This window comes from Armigeres subalbatus, chromosome 2 (genome assembly GCF_024139115.2).
Source record: "Armigeres subalbatus isolate Guangzhou_Male chromosome 2, GZ_Asu_2, whole genome shotgun sequence".
Classification (NCBI taxonomy): Eukaryota; Metazoa; Arthropoda; class Insecta; order Diptera; family Culicidae; genus Armigeres; species Armigeres subalbatus.
This window is the reverse complement of record NC_085140.1, coordinates 288,774,818-288,795,611: the sequence shown is the minus strand read 5'-3', so window position 1 is coordinate 288,795,611 and position 20,794 is coordinate 288,774,818. Positions and strand designations below refer to the sequence as shown.

Sequence of the window (20,794 nt, the reverse complement as noted above, 5' to 3'; positions counted from 1 at the left end):
TCAGTCTGCAGACCTCGACTCCACCGATTTCACGGGTTTACACTTGGCCGTCCCGACCGCCCTCTCCAGCTTGGCGTCCAGCATCGACTTTCGAAGTTTCTGCAAGCTCCTCTTGAGGTCCTTGCTGATATTATGCTTCGATGACGCAAAGTCGATGATGGCGTCCAGCTGTTCCGTCGCCACCTCGAAGGCCGAAAGCCCATCGCGTTTGCGGTTCATCGCCTCCACAAGCCATGGGCCGTCAATAACCCCTGCCGGCGTTTTTATAGCCGAGAGGAAGGTTGAGTGACCCACGCTGGCGCTGCGCACTGAGCTGCCGACTATTGCCTCTGGCCTCCTAGGCGGAGACCTGAACAACCCACCTCTTGCGAAGGGGTTGTCGCCTACACTACTACCACTAAATGAAGAATTGACTTGGTTTTCCAATTTGGTCCCACGAGTTTCTCGGGAAAAGAGGTTCACCACGCCAGAGCCCAGCATGACGCGGTAAGGGACAATTACTGTGGAGGGTGCCCAGGTACCCCGCAGGCTCCGTTTAAGGCCTAGCTTATTATTTCACCCCCTGGCCATGCATACCCTAGGCACGGGTCGCTTGACGCCTTGGGATTAGGGGTTAGGGACGATGGTCCCGGTCTAACTCGCAGTGGCCATGGGGAGGGGTCGTCAAGCCCTTGGACAAAGTCCCTGCTGCCCCCCATAGCTTAGACATAAACTTAACTATCTGGACACATGATTTGTGTTTTACTTCTGAAATATACAAGTTATCGCAGTTTGAAAAGTTCACAACAATAACCACTCCATGTTTGTTGCAAATAAAATGGAACGCAACAATGTCTTTATCCTCTGCAGATGAGGACAAAGAGTTATCGCTATTCTCTTTTGTCGCTTGTTTTTCGCATTTTTCAGCGACAATTACATTCCTTGGTTATAACAAATTATCTATCCAATATTTATATGCCTGAGAACAAGATTTTTGAAAAATACTTTTAGGATACAAAATATTTAGAAATCCAAAAAGTCTGTTTGAATTTTTCACTTGCCCCACTTGTGGGGTAAGTGAAAAAATAATTTGAAAAGAGGTTTTTTTTATATAAGAACACATTTTCTGTTCATATATTTCATGCAAACAATAATTATACTGAATAGAGCATAATTGTGTTCTGTTGTGATGCATTTTGCTACTTCAAGAAAGTCAAAGGGCACTGAAGTGCCTCCATTAAATGATTTGTTTTTGTTTTCTTTACTTGAACTTTTTGAAATCTAACATTTCTCGCTTAACTTTTCAAAAGGACCTAAGTAACATTTTTTTCATGAATTAATTTGAGTACTACAATCAAAAGCTTTCATGTTGTTCTGTTGATTGCGCTATTCAAATTAATTCATGAAAAAAAATGTTACTTAGGTCCTTTTGAAGCGAGATTTCATCTCTATTTCTCGGGTACTTATTCAAAAGGACGTATGTGATTTTGTAAACAAAGATTCGAACGTCTATCCCCCCCCCCCCCTCTTATAGCACACTCACGCAAACCATCACCCCCGACAGGTGGAGGATGGCTTCGGCTACCTATTGGTTGTGATGGTTTGCGTGGGAGTACCATCAGATTAGACAAATCGACGTATGAATCTTTGTTTACAAAATCACATACGTCCTTTTGAATAAGTACCCGAGATTTGTGTCCAACATTCCTTTTGCTTGCTTTGTCTAAAGTAAGAAAATAAACCTTGGCGAAAGTGTTGTTTTGTGTATGCAGAGTATTGCAGAGAAATTATCTTTGAAATATTAATCAAACCTGGAATCATCAGTGTTGTGCTTTATTAACAATCCATTTAGGATTTCAGTAGAAGAGTCTATATTAGCAAATGGCTAAGGGCCAATTTCTTCACCTCCGCTTAGTGGTTAAACCAGGTTTAAACGTATGGGTAAGCACCGCTTAAGAGTTAAGCGGAGGTGAAGAAAACGGCCCTAAGTCTTCTAAATCTCGACTAAACAAATCATAGTTGTTAATATATTTGCAATTGTAATGATTCTTGTATTTAAGCTCTATAAATACCATTTTTTCACGAATTATTTATCAAACATGGACTATTTAAAACACTGACACGCTTGGCACTTTGGTTTCCTGATTTAGTATTACCACGTACCACTGTAATAACCAAAAGCTTTAGAATGAGTTCGAATTGGTATCATTTGTTTATATACGCTTAATAGAAATTATTTGTATTTGGAAAAATAGAGAAATGCATTCAGTGTCAGAAAATTTTCACTTACCCCACCCATGGTAAAAAACAGGCAAAGCAATAAAATATTTTTTTCAAAATTTTTGATTTTCATATCAATATTTTTGTGGCTGGAATTCAAAACTACAAAAAAAACCAACTTATCAATGCACTAATTGAATGTGTTATGGAGACCAACATAAAAAAATATTTGTATTTATTACCACGCAAAACAACTTGTGCAAAAGAAAAACTTGAAAGGTTAATAAACTTTTACACTCGCATGTTGAAATGGTTCATTATTTCATGTTTCACTTATTCAACGCATTGATTTGAATGGCCTTGTATGATTGTGAAGTGAAATTGTATAATTCTGTGCTTCATCAGTGAAATACTTGCGTTTTTTCACTTACCCCATTTACCCACTTACCCCACCTTAGAGAAGAAAAAAAAAGATTTTGTACTAATAATTCAAATATATTTTACTTTCCTCTTACAGCTCATTCATACATCGCACTTCGAATCACCTTGTATTACCACGATAATTGAAAGGTATGTAAATTTGTAATAATTTATACCTACCATTAACAGTTTTGTATTTACTACTTTCTATTAAAGATTACAACAATTTCACACGGACGCCAGAAAACAAACACAAATAGAATACCACAAAAAAAACAGAAAATGCAAATCTTCATCTCTAGTATCGAAAGTCATACAAAGAATTTAGACGTATTAATGATCCTTAATATTAAGAAAGTGGACAAAAACATCATCAGTACTGTTACTACTACCGCTACAGTGAAATCTACTACTACTCCTACTATTTCTTCAACTATTACAAAAACTACTCAAGAAAACACAAACAAGTCTGAATACGCTTTTAAGAAATCACTTAATAGTCTGCTAAGTTCAAACGAAGACGGGATAAATTTCAAGCACGAGAGGCCAGTGAAAGCGAGCAAGACCTATAGGCTGCTTCTAATTGTTCAACAGAAACTTCAACCACTGTTACTACAATCGATCAATGAGTCTGAACAACAATCAGGGATTGTATCCGATATTATACTAATTGTTAGTGATAATACAACTAATTGTAACAGTGCTACGAAGTCCAACATCGATTGCAAAACATCTGTGGTGGTTGAAAAGGGACAGCAAGCTTTCGTTCTGTCTCAGGCTAAACAAAATTATGCGTTGATTGAACGTTGGTCAGCGGAGGCAGCAGGTGCCTATCCTATTGAAATAGCAGCGCAAAACGGGAATTCGACACATTTCAATCATCTGATCAGAAGCATGATGAATGATAATGACACTGTGAATATGATATGTGATTCAATTGATTACCTGATAACAGTAAATACTAATCATAGTATAGTGATTGATGGATTTAGTAGCTTGATCTGTAATGACCAAAATCTAGTTTTTAAGGGTAACAATTATGAAGCCATGGCAGACAATGCAAACGATGCTAATACTTCCGAACAAGCCAAACGAACCTCGAAACTAGTATCAACGTACATTAATTTTGATGATTTATTGCGAATGACAGAATGCGAAAAGAGTGTTAACAGGGCAGGTATAAAGCCACGCATGAGGCTTTGTGGCGGCGGAGAAGATTCTATTAACAACGGTACTAACGCATGGGGTGTTCCAGGCTCAAGTAATCCAGGCAGCTCTTGGGGCACTGTAAACCCGCAACATCCTGGTGCATGGGGTAACAACCCACAGGTTGGACCACCAGCTTCGAGTGCAAATTTGAAACAACAGCCACCGCAACCACCCGGTTCAGCTGGAGCTGGAAGTGCACCGGGTGGTCTTCCTGCGGTAGAGAATCCTGAACCTAACGCATGGGCAGGAGGCAATCCAGTAAATCCCAACAGTAATAACGCACAAAATCAATCTTCTAGTGCTAACAATGCAACAAACAACAGCACCAATGCCAATGCGAATTCAGCACCGCAACCAGCTCAAGTGCCGCAAGGTGATACACCTGCGGCACAACCAAATCCCAAATTAGAGCGGTTGAATACCATGATTGAAGCACTTCATGCTTTGGATGGTTGGGGTTCAGAGAATGTCAATCAAGATTCAAGATGGGATGTTCCTGCTTCGCCAGAACCTGGATCGAAACCTGATCCTAACAGTGCTACAAGCGGTCCTCATGCTGGAATTCCCATGTGGAAGACCAATACTGGAACGGAAATTTGGGAAGCAAATCTTCGTAATGGGGGACAAATGCCTCAACAAGCCCCTGTACAAAAGACACCTTGGGGTCCGTCCACCAACTTAGGTGGAACATGGGGAGAAGATGATGATACCAATGAACCTGGTAGTGTGTGGAACGGAGCTTCCGGTATGAATCAGCCTGCTGTCTCTACACCTAATGGGCCACCGCAACAGCCTCCATGGAATGCTGGTAATATGTGGGGTCCTGGAGCAGTTGCTCCTGGGTCTATCAAAAAAGAAAACGAATGGGGAGGAGCAGCTGGTCCAGCTGGTGGATGGGACCAACGGAATGTACCTCCGTTAGGCGCACCAAGTAATAATACCAATATGGATCAAACCAACGTTGATTTACGAAATATGCGAATTGCAGGTGCCATGGACAGCAACAGGGAAATTCGTGGGGATCCTCGGGGTATTTCAGGCCGTTTGAATGGAAATGTAAACCTTTGGGAACAACATCAACTACCTGGTATGGCACCGAATAAGATTCCTCAAGTTACAACGCCAAGTACACCTGGTGCCGGTCCTCAGTGGCCTACTGGTCAACCACCTGTTCATAATAAAATGCCGCCATCTGGCTGGGATGATGCATCTACGCCAGGAGTACGCAGGAATGTCGACGATGGAACGGCTCTTTGGGGACAAGGGAATCTCAGCCGGCAGAACTCTAATGTTTCCAACTGGAAAGATGGCCCAGAAAACATACAACGAAACTCTCAACAAAGAAATTCGATAGTTGCCGGAAACTTACCAGGTCCAGCCGGAAATCGATTAGGAAATACAGGACCTATTAAACCGGATAACCTTTGGGGTCAAAACAACGCTGGCGGTCGTGGTGGAAGTGGATGGGAAGAACCTGCAGGAAATAATTGGGAGGATAAAAATACTGGATCATTGTGGAATGATAATGCATCAGCCAATTGGAATAAAACCAAGCAAATGGGAGCCAACTGGAATGACCCCAGCTCGGATATGGGCTCCGAATGGGGTATGCACAATAATGTAATGAACAAGCCTCCAAACAAGATGAACCCATTAGAAATAATTAGAAGTAGCAAACATTATCGAATGCTGTGTGAAATGGGATTCAAGAAAGATGAAGTGGAGACTGTACTTCGCATTTGTAATATGAATCTGGAGGAGTCCATTGAAATGCTGCAAAGAAATGGATCTTCGGGTGATTGGCGACGACAAGATGACCATGGACCTGGTTTCGGTGGTCAATTTGGAGATAGATTCTCGTCCGGTGGAAACACAGCTATGCCGTTTCCTCAGGTAAATATTTTTTGAGGTGTTTATATCAACAATATTGTTAGTTTATTTGTTTTTAGGCTAATCAAAATCCTCTCAGTGGTTTTGGTGGAAACCCAAATATGAATTCCTTCAACAATATGAAGTTTGGTGCTGGCCATGGAGGCCCTAATGGAGCCGCAAATGGTCCTTTTGGACAGCCACCTTCAGCGCTCAATCAGAATGCACAATCTCAACCCTCGACGCAACAGCTACGTATGCTAGTCCAGCAAATTCAAATGGCTGTGCAACATGGTTACTTGAATCATCAAATTCTCAATCAGCCGCTGGCACCACAAACTTTATTACTGTTGAACCAAATGTTGAATCATATCAAGGTAAGAATCATTGTTTGTAGCAGATACATGACCATACACATTGTTCTCAATGACCAATCGTCCATCTATCTGGTCATTGTTCATTATTGTTTATTAATACTTCGTTTATTAATTGTGGAAATTTCCAACCCGTGCATGTTACGTCCTTTTGAATAAGTAATTGATAAAATCGTAAAACTCATCAGTTTTCTTAAGGATTTTTTTTTAAGAGAGTCCAATAATTTATAAATTTTCCTCTTTCAAATAATAAAATAAAGCCACAATAAATCGACAGAGGCAGAAGAAGAAAATAATATTTGTTCTGGCCTTATTCTTCTTACAAAGGCATAATGTCTACATTAAAATGTATACGATGCTCAAAAACAGCACTGACCCATTTTACTCCGTGACCCATTCTGCCCCTACTCACCCTACACGTACCGGAATTCTGTACGCCCTCTGAAATCAGTAGATGGAACATTTGAGGCTATCCAATTTATCGGTTGGAAGATCCTCATCCTCCCATATTTCTTGAATAATTCAATGGATCGATTGATGCAGCTGCTCACCATCATGCTTCAGAGATTCATCGGCATTTTGTACTTCCCGACAGCTTTACTGTTTTTCACCTCATTTGAAGCTTTCTTAACCTTATTCAGCGTTGATTGCACAGCTTAACCGTCGTTGACTTTGTTTATCCTATCTCTCAAAACACCTCCGTTATCACCGTTCAACAAGTGTTCCCTCCACCAGCCTGCAACCATAATCTTTATCTTGTAGCAAAGTTTACGTTCGGATATTATACAGTAGCATATTGAGAGTTACCTAAAATATCGTTATAAACGATATCCGAATATCGTTTCCATCCATGTTTTCCTGTGGTTCAGGCTTCAGCTATTATTCCCTTTTCCTTCTGCCTTCTCTTTCTGTGCTGGATTCGATTCTATTCTGACCTGTGCCAGCCACTAGTATCCGACTTCTGGCAGCATTTTTCGTCCGCCATTCGCTGGCAGTTGTCATGAACACCAACTTTCCAGTAACATTCTGGTTCTAACCAGAGGCGACTCGTCCATACGTTCTACCTGCTCATGGAACAGGTAACCATTTTTAGGTCAGAAGTAGGAAATTAATGTCTTGACTCTTGGTAATTAATTATTAGGGCAAATAATTTACTCAGTAAATTTTTTAAACAAAGTTTCACGTAATATTTCCAATGATTTTAACATCTAAACATCTAAAGAAACAAAATATTTCGTAAGCAGATCAAGTTAACGCCACATGCTTGGCGTACAGTCAATTGCAGCTAAATGTGTGTTTCCCCGACACACCACACCCCATCACAAAGAAAGCTTTTGCCAGTCGTACGATCCATAATGAAGAACCAACAGCAGCGCTGCCAAAAGACAAATTTTATGTTTTTAGCCATGACAAATGATTTGAAATAATTTCCTCCTTGGTATGCTCACTCGTTCTCCGCGCGCAGAGAACCAGCGTGAGCGTTGCCAGCTTTCTCCGTTTCCTCACATCATACTCTTTCGCATGCGAAGCAAGCACGTTTAGATGCATGTTCTGCTCAGCGATGCCAGATCTACGGAAATTTCCGTAAATTTACGGAATTGAATGCTTTCTACGGATCTACGGATCCGTAGATAAAAACTACGGAAATTATAAAATTCCTGCGGAAATCTACGGATTTTTTTGAAAGGGCACTTTTAATTTCAATTGGAGTATCTGTGAGTTAAATCACCGGTGATTAACATTGTACGGGGACTCTGTATTGAATCTGAAACATGCATTTCCCCAACAGGCCGTATTTGATTCTTCTTTAGAACAGTTGAATTTCAAATGCTGTATGTTCGATGTTTAACGAGGTGAAATCAGATGATTTGGAATTGTCAAATATTCTCAATTTCAAAATTAAAACTAGTTGAATAAACAATATATAAGCTCCTGGCATACGGATTTCTTTGAAGAGAAAGGCCGTTACAAATATTTATTAAAAGTTATATCCTTATGGTCTCCGAAAGGTCAAGTCAATAATAAATTGATTTTTTTAAACTCCGTGGATTTATAAGAGAAAGTTATTTATTTAAATATTTCGGCCTAATTTAATTCTTACTATAAATATGAAACGCACAGATGAAAGATTTGAATTTTTAAATAACTCTTGGAGAAAATCCGGACGTAATTCTTAAAGAATTTCATAAAACATTCCATTGCACATTCTTTCGAAAAACCTTTCAGGGATTCATCCGGAAGTTCTTTAAGGAATTCTTTTAGAAAACCGCTCGGGTTTCTTATTCCAAAAATCCTTCAAAAATTCAATTGTAAGTTTCACCAGAAATACTTCCGGGAGCTCCTCCAGGAGTTCCAAACAATTGTCCTTTGAACAGCATTAAAGGGATACCTTCGGGAAAGCCTTTGTAGATTTCTTCACAAGTTTCTTCGAAAGTTTCTACGGGAAATCCTCTGAAAATTCTTAGAAATCCATATAAAATTCCCTAAGGTTTTCCAAAAGAAATACTGGAGGCAGTTCTGAAGAATGTTCTAATGGAATTTCCGAAGGGATTATTAGAAGTCCATTTTTGGGCTTTCAAAGGAATATCTGGCGGAATTTCCCAAGAATGTACTGGATTTATTTTTGGAGTAATTTCCTGAGGTTTTTTAAGGAATCCCTGGTGGAAAATCCGAAAGAATACTTGGATAAATGTCCACAAGAAATTTTGAAGAAATTTAAGTATTTTGAAAATTCCTTTACAAAATCCTTTAGAAATTCCTTCGGGATGCTAATTTTGGAATTCGCTCGGATATTCTTAGAGTTTTGTTTTAAAATTACTGAAGAAAATTCGAAACAAAGTACTGGATAATTTACCGAAGAATTGGAGTTTTGGCTGTGGCGATTTCCCTGGGAATTGGTGAAATTATTTCTGAATGAATTCCTGTAGGAATTTCTGAAAATATGACTAAAGGAATTTGTCGGTTGTTAATAAAATTTGAACGAAACTTCTCTAGAAGTTTCCAAAGAAGTTTCTGAATTCATTTGAATTTATTTAAAGGAAGTCCTGTTGGAATTTTAAAATGAATTCCTGGAATAATTTTTAATGAAAAACCTAGAGGATTTCTGAAGGAATTCCTAAACAAATTGAAGGTAGAAATTTTTGGATGACTTACCGAATTTATTCCTTGGAGTATTTCCCATAGAATTAATATAGGTATTTACAAAAAAAAATGTCTGTAAGACTTTTCAAAGAATTTGTAGATAAATCCTATTTAGGTATTGCGTTGGTCTCGGTCGAACGCCTTTCTTGCGTAGTGACTAACAATTATTGTCATCGGCACATTTCCGTCCTTAAAATAGGAAACCTTTTCTCGGGATTGTTGCCATGTAGGGTCGATATTCAAGAATGCTCAAACCTATTAGTTAGCAACAAACCAGCTTAATAATTTAAAATTTTCAGGAAAATTAGAAGTCCATAATATTAAACTGATTCATTGTTGAATCAATAAAAGTTCAATAGGGGAAATGACGGCTTGGGCAGGTTTTGTTCTATTATTGTCGGAGGTTTTCTATAACTAATTATGCTCAAATTTGGCCTACACATTCTTTATCAAAGAATGTTGGGCCCGAATTCCATAAAATTTGGTCAACAAAAACCCCCCTGATAAAAATAGAACAAAAAACTGCCAACATTTTTAAGTGAATCTACGGAATTGATGTTGAAGCAATCTGGCATCGCTGGTTCTGCTATACGCGCAGCAGGAGTCGAACCCGTTCGACGCGCTGCGAGAACAATCAACGACGCGACGCACCTTCGGTTAGACTCGATCGTAGTGTCGACTGTACTGTGCTTTGCCGAAAGGCGCACCGCCGTACGCTTTCGTTCATACTTCGATGATTAGAAAAAGTTTGTTTTTCTTTTTTTCTCCTGATGAATATGCAATGCATCAAGAACAATATTAAATTAATGTTTGCGTTTTCAAAAGAGACATTAAATAATGTTTTTTTTAAGAATACTTAAAATCAATCAACATAGAGAAAAAGGTATAGTTTTCACTAAATTTGAAGAATTAAATAACTGGAACACATTTCAGCTTCTAAATGTGACTAATTGGTCGTCACAATCTGGGGTCGCATCAAACAATAATTGTATACTAATTATATACTATAATTATTATACTAATAATGGTTAATAACATTTCTTTTATAGCAACAAAATATGTGAGAGTTTAAATATTAGCGGCGATGGGACCCGTGTATCCCGAATTGTGGAATGAGCCGATTTGAAAGATCTCTATTCTGAGCAATATCCAGTTATTGCCAACTGTTACCAAGTTAGATTTAAGACGATTTGCGAGAGTTTAAAATTTTAAGTGCATCTAAATTTAAAACATTTTTGTAACAAAAGAGATAAATAAGCTATTTATTGTTTTGTAAATCCTTTCTATTTAAATTGTTTTTTTCTAATATTTGGTTAAGTTGTACAAGAAAAGGTTGTAATATTAGATTAAATGCACAACTTTCATTCGAAACCACTCAGCTTGATGAATATTTTTTATCAGCATGGTAGAACAGGTGTAGCAAAAGTCCACGAGACGCCCCTGGTTCTAACGAAGCTTTATATAAATCAAACAAACCACTTTCAAAACCGTATAAAACCGAAAATGTAACTTGGGCTGTTTCGTGGGCATCACTGGGCAGTGCCTCACACTTCTTGCAATATCCCTTGGCAACTTATATATCGTCCTATTTCGGGAGGTACAGCAACCCCATCAACTCACAAGCATTAAATATTGAAACGCATTATTCTGAATAGTCTGAATAGCCCGGATTTTTGCAATAATAAGGTAGTGATCCAATTAAATATTCGGACCGTTGAAGGACCTCACATCCATAACGTACGAAAAATGTCGTCCGCCGATCAGCATGTAGTCTATCTGTGAGCAAGTGTTACCACTCGGATGTTTTCACGTGTGTTTGTGGATATTGTTCTGTGCGATATATAGATTCTGTTGATTGTCATTCTCCTGGCGGCAGCTAAGGTTCTATTTCTCATTTTCTGAATTAACTCAAACTAAACTAAGCTTAAAAGTGATAGTTCGTGAAATTCAAAATTACTATCATCAGAATCGTTACCAATCCCGGGCAGAAGCCACGAACAGATTGTCAAAACATGATATGGACTTTATTGATATATCGATATACTATATATAATAGCCCTGTTAGTCTGTCCGGTGACTAGCCAACCAGACGCAGCACGCGGGGAAATTCTCACAAAAAAATAAAATATTTGCCACTTCAATTTTTTTTACCTACTATGAGATGCAGAAATCAAAACCAGTGACAACCTTAGTCAACCAGACACAGCATTTGATGAAAAAAATCACAGACAACAGACGTTGAAATTTTTGATTTTTTTTTAATGTATGAGTTAATGAACCGTTTATATTGAAAAAAAAAACACTTGCCACGGGCGCTACTTCGTCCACAAATAAACTAGTAAGAGATAAAAGAACAGGCAACAATATCAAAAATTTACGTCAAAATATCATTTAAATATCAAGATATGCTATAGATAAGAACAAACTAATGGCACATGTTATTGATCACTTCTTACAAATAGCATAAATTGATCTGCTCATGATATTTTAGTGCAAAATATTGATATTGTTGCCTGATCTATTATCTCTTATATCAATCATGTCCATATCTCATTTTGATATCTAATCAATATTTGATATTTTTGAGCTATTTTCGTCTACTCGGGATGTGACAAATAATACATATATCTATTCGGAAATTATTGAGCTGGCACTTTCAATTCTTATTTGAGTTATTTCGTAAAATGAGACGAAGTTTTAAATAGAGAAAATGAAATTGGAATTCATTAAACATGTAAAGTTACTAATAATATTTTGTAATTAACATGTCATATCATATATAAAAATCAAAATCAAAATCACATATCAAAAATAAAGTCTGTACAATAAAGAGAACAATGAAGCTTATAGCATTAATTCTTCTCAATTGATAATTCTATTTATAATTTATTTCTGTGATCAATATTCTGGACTGGACAGATGTCGAACAGTTTTCCGTCCATCAGCATGGACATTTGCTAATAAAAATTGTCATAAATTTGTGTGGATCATTGACATTTGTCGTGCCCACCCTACCTCCTAAGTTGTCCACATGCTATACGGATCCTCCCTAACTAAATATATTGGATTTCTCGACAAAAAAAACTTCAGAAATAAATTTCTTTGAAAATGTTTCATATTCGCTAATTCTGCGACGATAAAGATTTTCATCAAAAGGAAATGTCTGTTTACATTATGTTAATATTGTCGGATACTTCAATGTCGAATATAATTAGCATAGCTATTTGTGAACTGACTTTATTGCCAACGCTTATTAGCAGATGACAATTTCTGTTTACATTGAGCTAATGTCGCGCTAGTATTATCGGGCAGTACATTGTCGCCAGGATTAGTGGATATGTAAACGGGCAATCCCATTCAATATCAAAAATCTATCAAAAACGCTTTTGATTCGCGGTGCTTATTCAAAGCGGAACTTTTGTCATGGAACGCTTTGAGGTAGCAGAAACGCGCGCGCTTTAGTCTTCTCTTTACATTTTGTTCCGATCGCGCTCTCCTCACCGAGTCGCGCATGCGCTCTTTGAAGCGGATCTCGATAGGCACCAATGAAAATAAATACTAAGGTATGGAAATCCATCTACAGTGTGCGTGCCTTTCGTGTATGGCGAAAAACCTTTCACTACTACATTCGAACGAGCTCCCATAAGAAGCCGTGCAAATATGTACGTCACCATTTGCTGTTTACATTTTCCATCATCCACTAATACACTTGCATTTGGTCTTCTTCCTCACCTTCTATCTATTCTCATTGGATAGGCACCAAACCGTGCAGTGCACTGCTAGCGAATAACGCTTTGACTACCTATACATGGCCGATTGCGGTTAGAGCAGATGGTTCACACATGCAAAATAATGCGTGTATGATGCATGACAAAGCGTTTTCAGCTGAAAGTTCCGTGTTGAAACAACATGTGGTGTCGGTGGGTCGGTTCGGTTTCGTAGAGAAAAATATAACGCGCCCCCATCGCAGAATTTGGTTGCCTCACATCACATGCTCTATAAAAATCCATGCATATTTTCCGTTTAGGGTAACCAACTTGATTTGGACCCCTACACATTTTGGACCCTCCTGGCGACATTTTTCTGATTTCTGAACTAAAAACAATGCCGCTGCTAATTCCCCCATTGGCTTCAGGAAATTAATATTGTTCAGCATCTGTTTCACTGGTTTTCCGTGCGAAAAAGCGATATTTAGATTCGAGGATATTAGTTTGTTCAAGAAGGCGAGCGCTACAATGCGTTACGCTTAAAAGTATACTTCACTGAAAATCTCAGAACGTACACAATAAGTTTTTTTTTTCGAGATTGTGAATTTAAAACGCAGGAATCCTCTCGTTGATGCATGCCAATCGGAAGATAGGACTTGGCTTCGACTCAATTGACCAGGGTAAATTAGAAATTCGACTTTGAAGAGACTAAATTAAAGGTGTCCAAAATATGTAGGGTATGATGGGGCAAGATGGGTCGCCTAAGGCGAACCCTGCATATCTCAAAACAGAAACATTTTAATTCAACTTTTCAACATGGATCTATAAAAATAGCTCATAATCTGTAGGCCAGAGGTATGAAATAACAAAAACTCAACTTTTTATTCCATTTCGAGTCATTAATCTAGAAGTCTTTTTTCTGTCAATCAAAAAATGACGGGGTAAGATGGGTCAAACAGCGGGACAAGATGGGTCACCTTTAAATACTGCAATTAATAATGTTTTTATTCTCAATATTGAATTACACATAGATAGATAGCTTTATTGCCAATGATTATATTGAGTAAAAAATATTTTTTGAGCCTTGGATGAAGAAATGGCTCTACATTCAAAAATGTCTGCAAATTCTTATAAAAACAAGCCGTCTGAGTATTGCTTTCTTAAAGACAAAAAATAGACATTTTCAATAAACAAATTAACATCATTATGTCAAAAGTAACCTTAAAATGATTAAACCAGCAGTGGAAAATATGTTTTGAATACGAACTATGCCCTTCAGTATGTGCTGACCCATCTTGCCCCATTTGTAAGTTCGTGTTAGAATGTCTAATTTTCGATCAAATTTATTTATTTCAACGCAGTTAGTATAACATCACCTACATTACTTTTGATACGTTCACTATGTTACTAAAAATGTTTAAATTTTTTATTGCTCGACGAGATTACACGTTTTATAGAAAGTGTGTTTCGCATAAGAAACAATGATGAAAAATATTTTACCTTGCCATACTCTACCAAAATAAAATTTTATCATCAAATCGAGTGACAATAAAGTGGAACCAAATTATTCCTCCTACAAAGTCATAATCTCCACATTAAAATGTACACGATGCTCAAAAACGGCCCTGACCCATCTTGCCCCGCCTAACCCTACATTTGGGGGTCCAAAATATGTTGCACTGTCCAAAACGAAGAATATTTTCATTTCAGAAAATGGCAAATTTCACTGATTTATCAATAACTGAAGCCCATTTCGAATTTCTATTTCATAAATAAGACTTTCATCTTTGAAATGGTGTCATTTCTGCCCATATCGAACCTGTATTTCAATAGATATAAGCATATATTGGGATGCACTTCCTCTAGGGGTCCAAAATAGGACAGTTACCCTATGTATCTAATTGTCAAATTTGCATAAAGCATCCACACGGAAGAAAAAAGTACCCAAAATTGAGTACTTTTAAACTTACTTTTGAGTTATTTTTTTCTTCGCTTTCATCCACTCTTTCTTTTGTTGTCAAAACAAAAGAGCCAAACAATCCAACGACGCCAGTTCAATACGGGAAGCCAATGTTGAGTTTTATTACCTGAGGTCGAAATTGAGTGAATTAAACTTAAATTTGGGTCAATAAATTTTCCGTTGGGTAGTTTTTTAACATGGCAAACTACTTCGCAAACTACTTCGACCCTACTTACTCAATTTTGGCTTCCCGTACGGATGTTCGAGGTTGGGTGAATTAAACTCACTTTTGGGTAGTTTATTTCTTCCGTGCATCAAATGCACATAATTCAAATATATGTTTGGATTATAAAGACAAGAAATCTAACGAGAGTTTAAATGTTGGGGATAAAATTGCCACATGTGCAGTGCACAGGTTGCACATGCGGACGCGACGCCTCTGCGAGAATCTCAACACGGTAACGATTTTGTCAGCAAAGTAAGCATTTTGTATAATAGCCCATTTTAATTTTGTGTCAAAGTGTATTTAGTGTGACACACTGTGTAGTACGCTGCATCAAACTATTTAACAAACATCGTAGTGAAAGCACGTGTATAAAGCTTCACGGTCGAATCGGGGCTTAGTTCCTTTCAGTCCAGGACAAAATATCGACTCTAAATAACCCCTTTCTCAAATGACTACAAGACATGCTACCAGGGATTTAATCCAAAAGAGAATGGAAAATCTCTCATTTATCATCGTTGTTCGCTGCAAACCCTGCATGCTACTTTAAATTTGTTCACATCAGATTTTCTGGGTCCTAGGTTCATAGATCCTTGTGATTACCGTACGAAAGAGGTTCCGAATGACGACGTCTGCATCAACTAGCCAACTACCGTCATTGCACACAACTAATGATTTATTTGTATATTTTCCTAATGTTTTCAGCAATTACAAGTTATGCAAAGCAATCTGAACCGTAGTGGTGGAGGCGGTGCTAATGCTGTACAAATTTCACTTGCAATTAATAAGCTCAAATCGCAAATTGGTAATCTGCAAAATCAGATAACTGCCCAGCAAACGATTTATATGAAACAACAGCAGCAACAAAATAATCCGAACGCAGTTCCAGGCGCTGGTCATCCAGCAAATGACTTATTCCGTACGCCATCTGATCTTTCCGGTTTGCCGGGTACGTTCTCCGACATGTCATTGAAAGATAACGGCAATCCGTTCCCGTCGTCGACTGGAAGCACTAGTCAACAATCTCGATTAAATCAATGGAAGCTTCCAGCCCCTTCGGCAGTTGACAAGGACTCTGATCTCACCGATTTTCCTCGAGCTCCTGGAACAAGTTCAAAACCAACTGGACTGGGTGTTATGGATGATGGGTATGTGAATGAGATCGCTAAGAAGGTAAAATTGAGTAAAAGTTCGAAAACTTATTTTAATGTTGTAGTACTTGGTCTAATGGTCGATCAAATACTGGCGATGGATGGCCGGATTCCAATGTTCATGACAAAGATTGGGCTGGTAATGCAGACGCATTTACTGATTTGGTGCCAGAATTTGAACCGGGTAAACCATGGAAGGTAAATATATTCTGATCATCTCTTTGCGTGTCTAACCTAATATGTCCTTTTTAATTTAGGGGACTCAAGCAACACGTATTGAGGATGATCCTACCATCACACCAGGAAGTGTTGCACGTTCTCCACTTTCCATCGCAGCTGCCAAAGAATCGAATTTATTTGCCAACAGCAATAGTAATAATAATATTAACAATAATAATACCAATAGTAAATCCTCGCCGACTGAATCTATTTCGTCCTCAACCTGGAGTTACAATCCGAGTAATAACCATGGTGGCTTCGGAGGTTCCAAACTGTCGAAAAATCCTTGGCCAGACAGTATTGTTCCTCCCGCAGACCTGTGGGATAATTCACTTGTTAAAGGTCGCGTAGCTCCACCCGGTTTGAAAACGACTGGAAGTAAACTAGATTCCAATGGATGGTCATCGCACTCGGCTGCTGGTAGTGCTACAGCTGGTTGGAATAGTGGATCTGCAACTTGGTCTTCGACTTGGATTTTACTCAAAAATCTATCACCACAGGTAACTCAAACGGTGCCTTATATTTTGTAACATAATTGAAACAACAACGATTTTGAACAGATCGACGGTCCAACGCTACGTACGTTGTGCATACAGCACGGTCCATTGCTTGCCTTCCATTTGTATCTCAATCACGGTATTGCGCTATGTAAATATTCGACCCGCGAAGAAGCGAATAAGGCACAAATGGCGCTGAACAATTGCATGCTGGGCAGCACTACAATTTGCGCGGAAACACCAACCGAAGGCGACGTGCAGAACATTCTGCAGCATCTGGGGCCTCCAAGTGGCTCCAATGGACTAACTGGCGGCCAATCCGGTGGTCAAAACTGGCGTCTCGGAGCAGCTGCCCAATCTCAGTCCGTACGCACCCCAGGTAATTATTCAAGTCAGCATGACCGAGGTCTATTTTTAAAGTCCTCTCTCACACGTATTGTTTTGTACAATGCCAACTAAGTAGGTTGAGTACTTAGTATTGTCTGGCATCTACCCACTTCCCGATCAATAATGCATAACAAAATTATAACAAGGGGAGTTATTTGTTACAGAAAAAATATTGTAACAAAATGTGCTATGAATTTGTCTTGTTACCTAGTTGTTAAAATAACAAAAATTATATCAAAAATCTCTCTAGACACAATTAAATCAAAGATTGTTTTAATTATTCGGTACACAAATCTACTTTGAAGGTAATTGCCAGACAGAAAACGTAGGCAATTATTTTGTGAAAACATACATAACTAATGTTGTTATAATTTTGATATGAATTAAAACTGACTGAAGACACATTTTTAACGAATTATCTAATTATGAAACACGTTGTTTTGTTTAAAAACCGTTGATATAATTGAGTTATAATTTTGTTATGAATTCGTGATCGGGTTGCTTCATATATTCCGAGAGTTCGGCTACGTGCCTGATATTGGAAATTTTGTGTCAGGGACGATTCAAATATGACGTCCACTACTTTTTGAGATTTCTAGATCCCCCCCCCTCTGTTACGCTTTTTTGTATACCTACACGCAGAGAAATGTTTTTTAAACTCAATGATATTATGTATAAAAACAACAAAAATAATTATTGTTACCCGGCTAATAATTTTATTTGTTGAATTCAACAAAAAATCAGATTTGATTAGACGAAAAATAATGTTGTTTCTACAATGTTGCAAAACAGCAATCAAAATAAAAATTGTTAAATTTACAATATATTTTTTTGTTTGTGCAAAAAAAAATTTTAATCCAGAAAGAATTTTTTTGCTTTCAGCAATATTTTTCCTTAATTCAAAAAAAAAATATAATCAAAAATTTATTTTAAATGTTATATAAAATTTCTTGTGGTTATCAATTATTTTATTTTTGGCTTCGTGTGGAAAATAAAACTACAATAATTATATTTGCAATTTTTTCAAATATTTACTCCACAAACTAGTTACACTGGATTGCAGTAGAAACAACAATGAAATTTTTTTAATTAAATATATTTCAGTTTTGATTTTAAAAATAAAACATTTGATTTTAAAAAATATTTCAATAATTTTATTTTTTAGTTCAAAAAGGTAGATTTTGTATGCGTGTAGTATATGCAGTGTCACAAAATCTTTTCTATAAGAACACATAGATAAGTGAGAGTTACACAGCCACAGAGGACTGTTTAATGCTGTTAGAATATTGAGATCCGAGCTTCAACAAAATCACACAAGCCATTTTTGTTGTAATTCTTGTTCATCTATGTGTTGTTCTAGAATATGCACGTTTTGTGTGAATGGAACACAAAATGTGTCAATCAATTTTAGCGCCTAGATAAAGAAAAAAGATAATGGGAGATAGGTAGGGGAACAGACGGCTTTGGCAGGTTTTGTTCTATTATTGGCAGGGGGGTTTTTGTCGACCGAATTGGGTTGTTTAGGGGTATATATGTTTTTACATATTCTGAATCTGCATAAAAAACTGAGCCTAGCCCCAATTTTTCAGAATTTTTGGAGCCCCGGAACTATTTTGAATTTGAATTTTAAATTTGTATGGGACTAAAAATTTGTTCTTGTGCTGCATGGGCCAAATGTAATTCTATGAATGTTAGTGTCATTCTATCGATTGAAATGGCTTCTTGTTTGCTGCACAAACATGTAAATAAAAGATTTACAAACAAAATAAAAATATGTTGGAGATCAGGAAGGCATGATCTTTATGTTAAACTATAAAAAACTCCATATTTTTCTCTGCTCAACAACCCAATTTTATGAAATTTGGCCACAATATTCTTTGATATGCAAATCGGTCATAAAAAACCCCCTGCCAATAATAGAACAAAACCTGCCAAAGCCGTCATTACCCCTATATAAAAAAGGTAAAGAAGCAAGGAAAAAACTACAAAGGTATAAAGGTGATCAATCCACCTAGCGGTGTTTTCGTGCGAAAAAAAAACCTTATAAGAAAAGCCTTTAATATCACTGAACTATCAACAAGACACCTGAATAGTGATAATGGCGATTTGAGAGTAGTTAACGTTGTAATTCTTGTTTCTCAAAATGTCCAAAGCAGCCCCTGATTTGTCAAAAAAAGCCCCACACGACAGTATTTCCAAAAACGTGTTTACACATAGTTATCCGTCCCATTAGTAGAGAATCAATTATTGATTTATAATACTATGGGTCCCTATGAAAGGTTCGTCTTTGAAGTAATCTACTTAGCACCTTCTCAGTATACGAGAAAACCAAAAACATAATACAATTCCTTTGTCATAATAACGAGTAAGTACTAACCATCTATCCAATATACACAACTACTCAAATCGAGCCAGATATGAGACACTGACCTTACTGTTGAGTTGAAATACGTAGATATTCGTAAAGTTACAAGCACGGGAACTTAACGAAATAGAACTTGTCGTATGGAATTTTGCGAAAAAGCTCCAAATAGTTTTCAATCCAATAGAATGTTCATTCCTACAAAATTGCCGAATCTTTTTTTTTTTATTTATTTATTAGAGAATCTTAAATCTTGTTTAATCTTTAATCATATCGGAGGTAATTAATGCAATAAAATGTATATTCCCAGCTGATACTTGGGGCTCGGCCTGGCCCAGTACTGGTGCTGGATCTAACCTGTGGGGCCCATTGGATGGTCCATCCGATCGAGGAACGCCTGCAAATTTGAACTCATACTTACCAGAGAGCTTGCTTGGTACCGATTTGAACTAGGAAACGAACAACTGCATTCTTGAACACGAACATAGTTAGCTAGGTGAAAAGTGATCCAAGTCTGCATAGGATAGAACGGTGAGTATTAGCCTTTGGTGATAATTTATGTTAAATTAATGCTCTGGTTTTTAATGCTTACTTGTTATATGGTTATTTTTCATCAATCAACCTCTGTAGAATTTTGTTGGACATCAATGAACGACGGTAGCTGAAGGCCTGGGTTTATAAATGAAGTGTCTTTTCATAGTCAGCGGTTTCGCCTGGCATAGTATTAAGGTGTTGTGAATGTTTTTATCATTTTTAATGAAAGCGATATACAATTAATATATATTTGAAAAAAAAAATCAACAAAATGTGAGGGTAAAACAAAACAAAGCTGAAGCAACACGAACACACAAAACACTTCAAGTCAAAGAATTGTCTAGTTATATGTTTCAAAATGTTAAGTTTTACAGTTGTAAATTAATTTCATGAGTGAGAGGTTCTGAACCCTCCATACACAAAGCATATAAATCCTATTAAATTTAGGTTGCAAAATAAGGAGCAGAGTAGTTTCTGCTGGATTTCGATCTTGTGTACTAGCAGCATCCGTTTCCACCGTTTTGTACAAACAAAATTAAAAT

At 37.4% G+C, this 20,794-nt stretch overlaps 1 protein-coding gene across 4 annotated transcripts in view; it reads left to right on the top strand.

Annotated features, from left to right (window-relative positions):
- Positions 1-20,524, top strand: part of LOC134212375 (protein Gawky-like) — a 44,609-nt gene extending 24,085 nt beyond the window's left edge. For 3 of the 4 annotated variants that reach the window (XM_062690152.1, XM_062690153.1, XM_062690151.1), the window contains 9 exons: positions 2,717-2,769; positions 2,836-5,721; positions 5,778-6,074; positions 15,808-16,250; positions 16,319-16,451; positions 16,511-16,972; positions 17,033-17,348; positions 20,029-20,249; positions 20,349-20,524. In XM_062690152.1, coding sequence (XP_062546136.1) covers positions 2,902-5,721; positions 5,778-6,074; positions 15,808-16,250; positions 16,319-16,451; positions 16,511-16,972; positions 17,033-17,348; positions 20,029-20,171 — 4,614 coding nt within the window. In that variant the 5' untranslated portion in view covers positions 2,717-2,769; positions 2,836-2,901 and the 3' untranslated portion in view covers positions 20,172-20,249; positions 20,349-20,524. The remainder of the gene's footprint in view (positions 1-2,716; positions 2,770-2,835; positions 5,722-5,777; positions 6,075-15,807; positions 16,251-16,318; positions 16,452-16,510; positions 16,973-17,032; positions 17,349-20,028; positions 20,250-20,348) is intronic. The other variant, XM_062690154.1, reaches the window with a different exon arrangement.
- Positions 20,525-20,794: the final 270 nt, after the last annotated feature.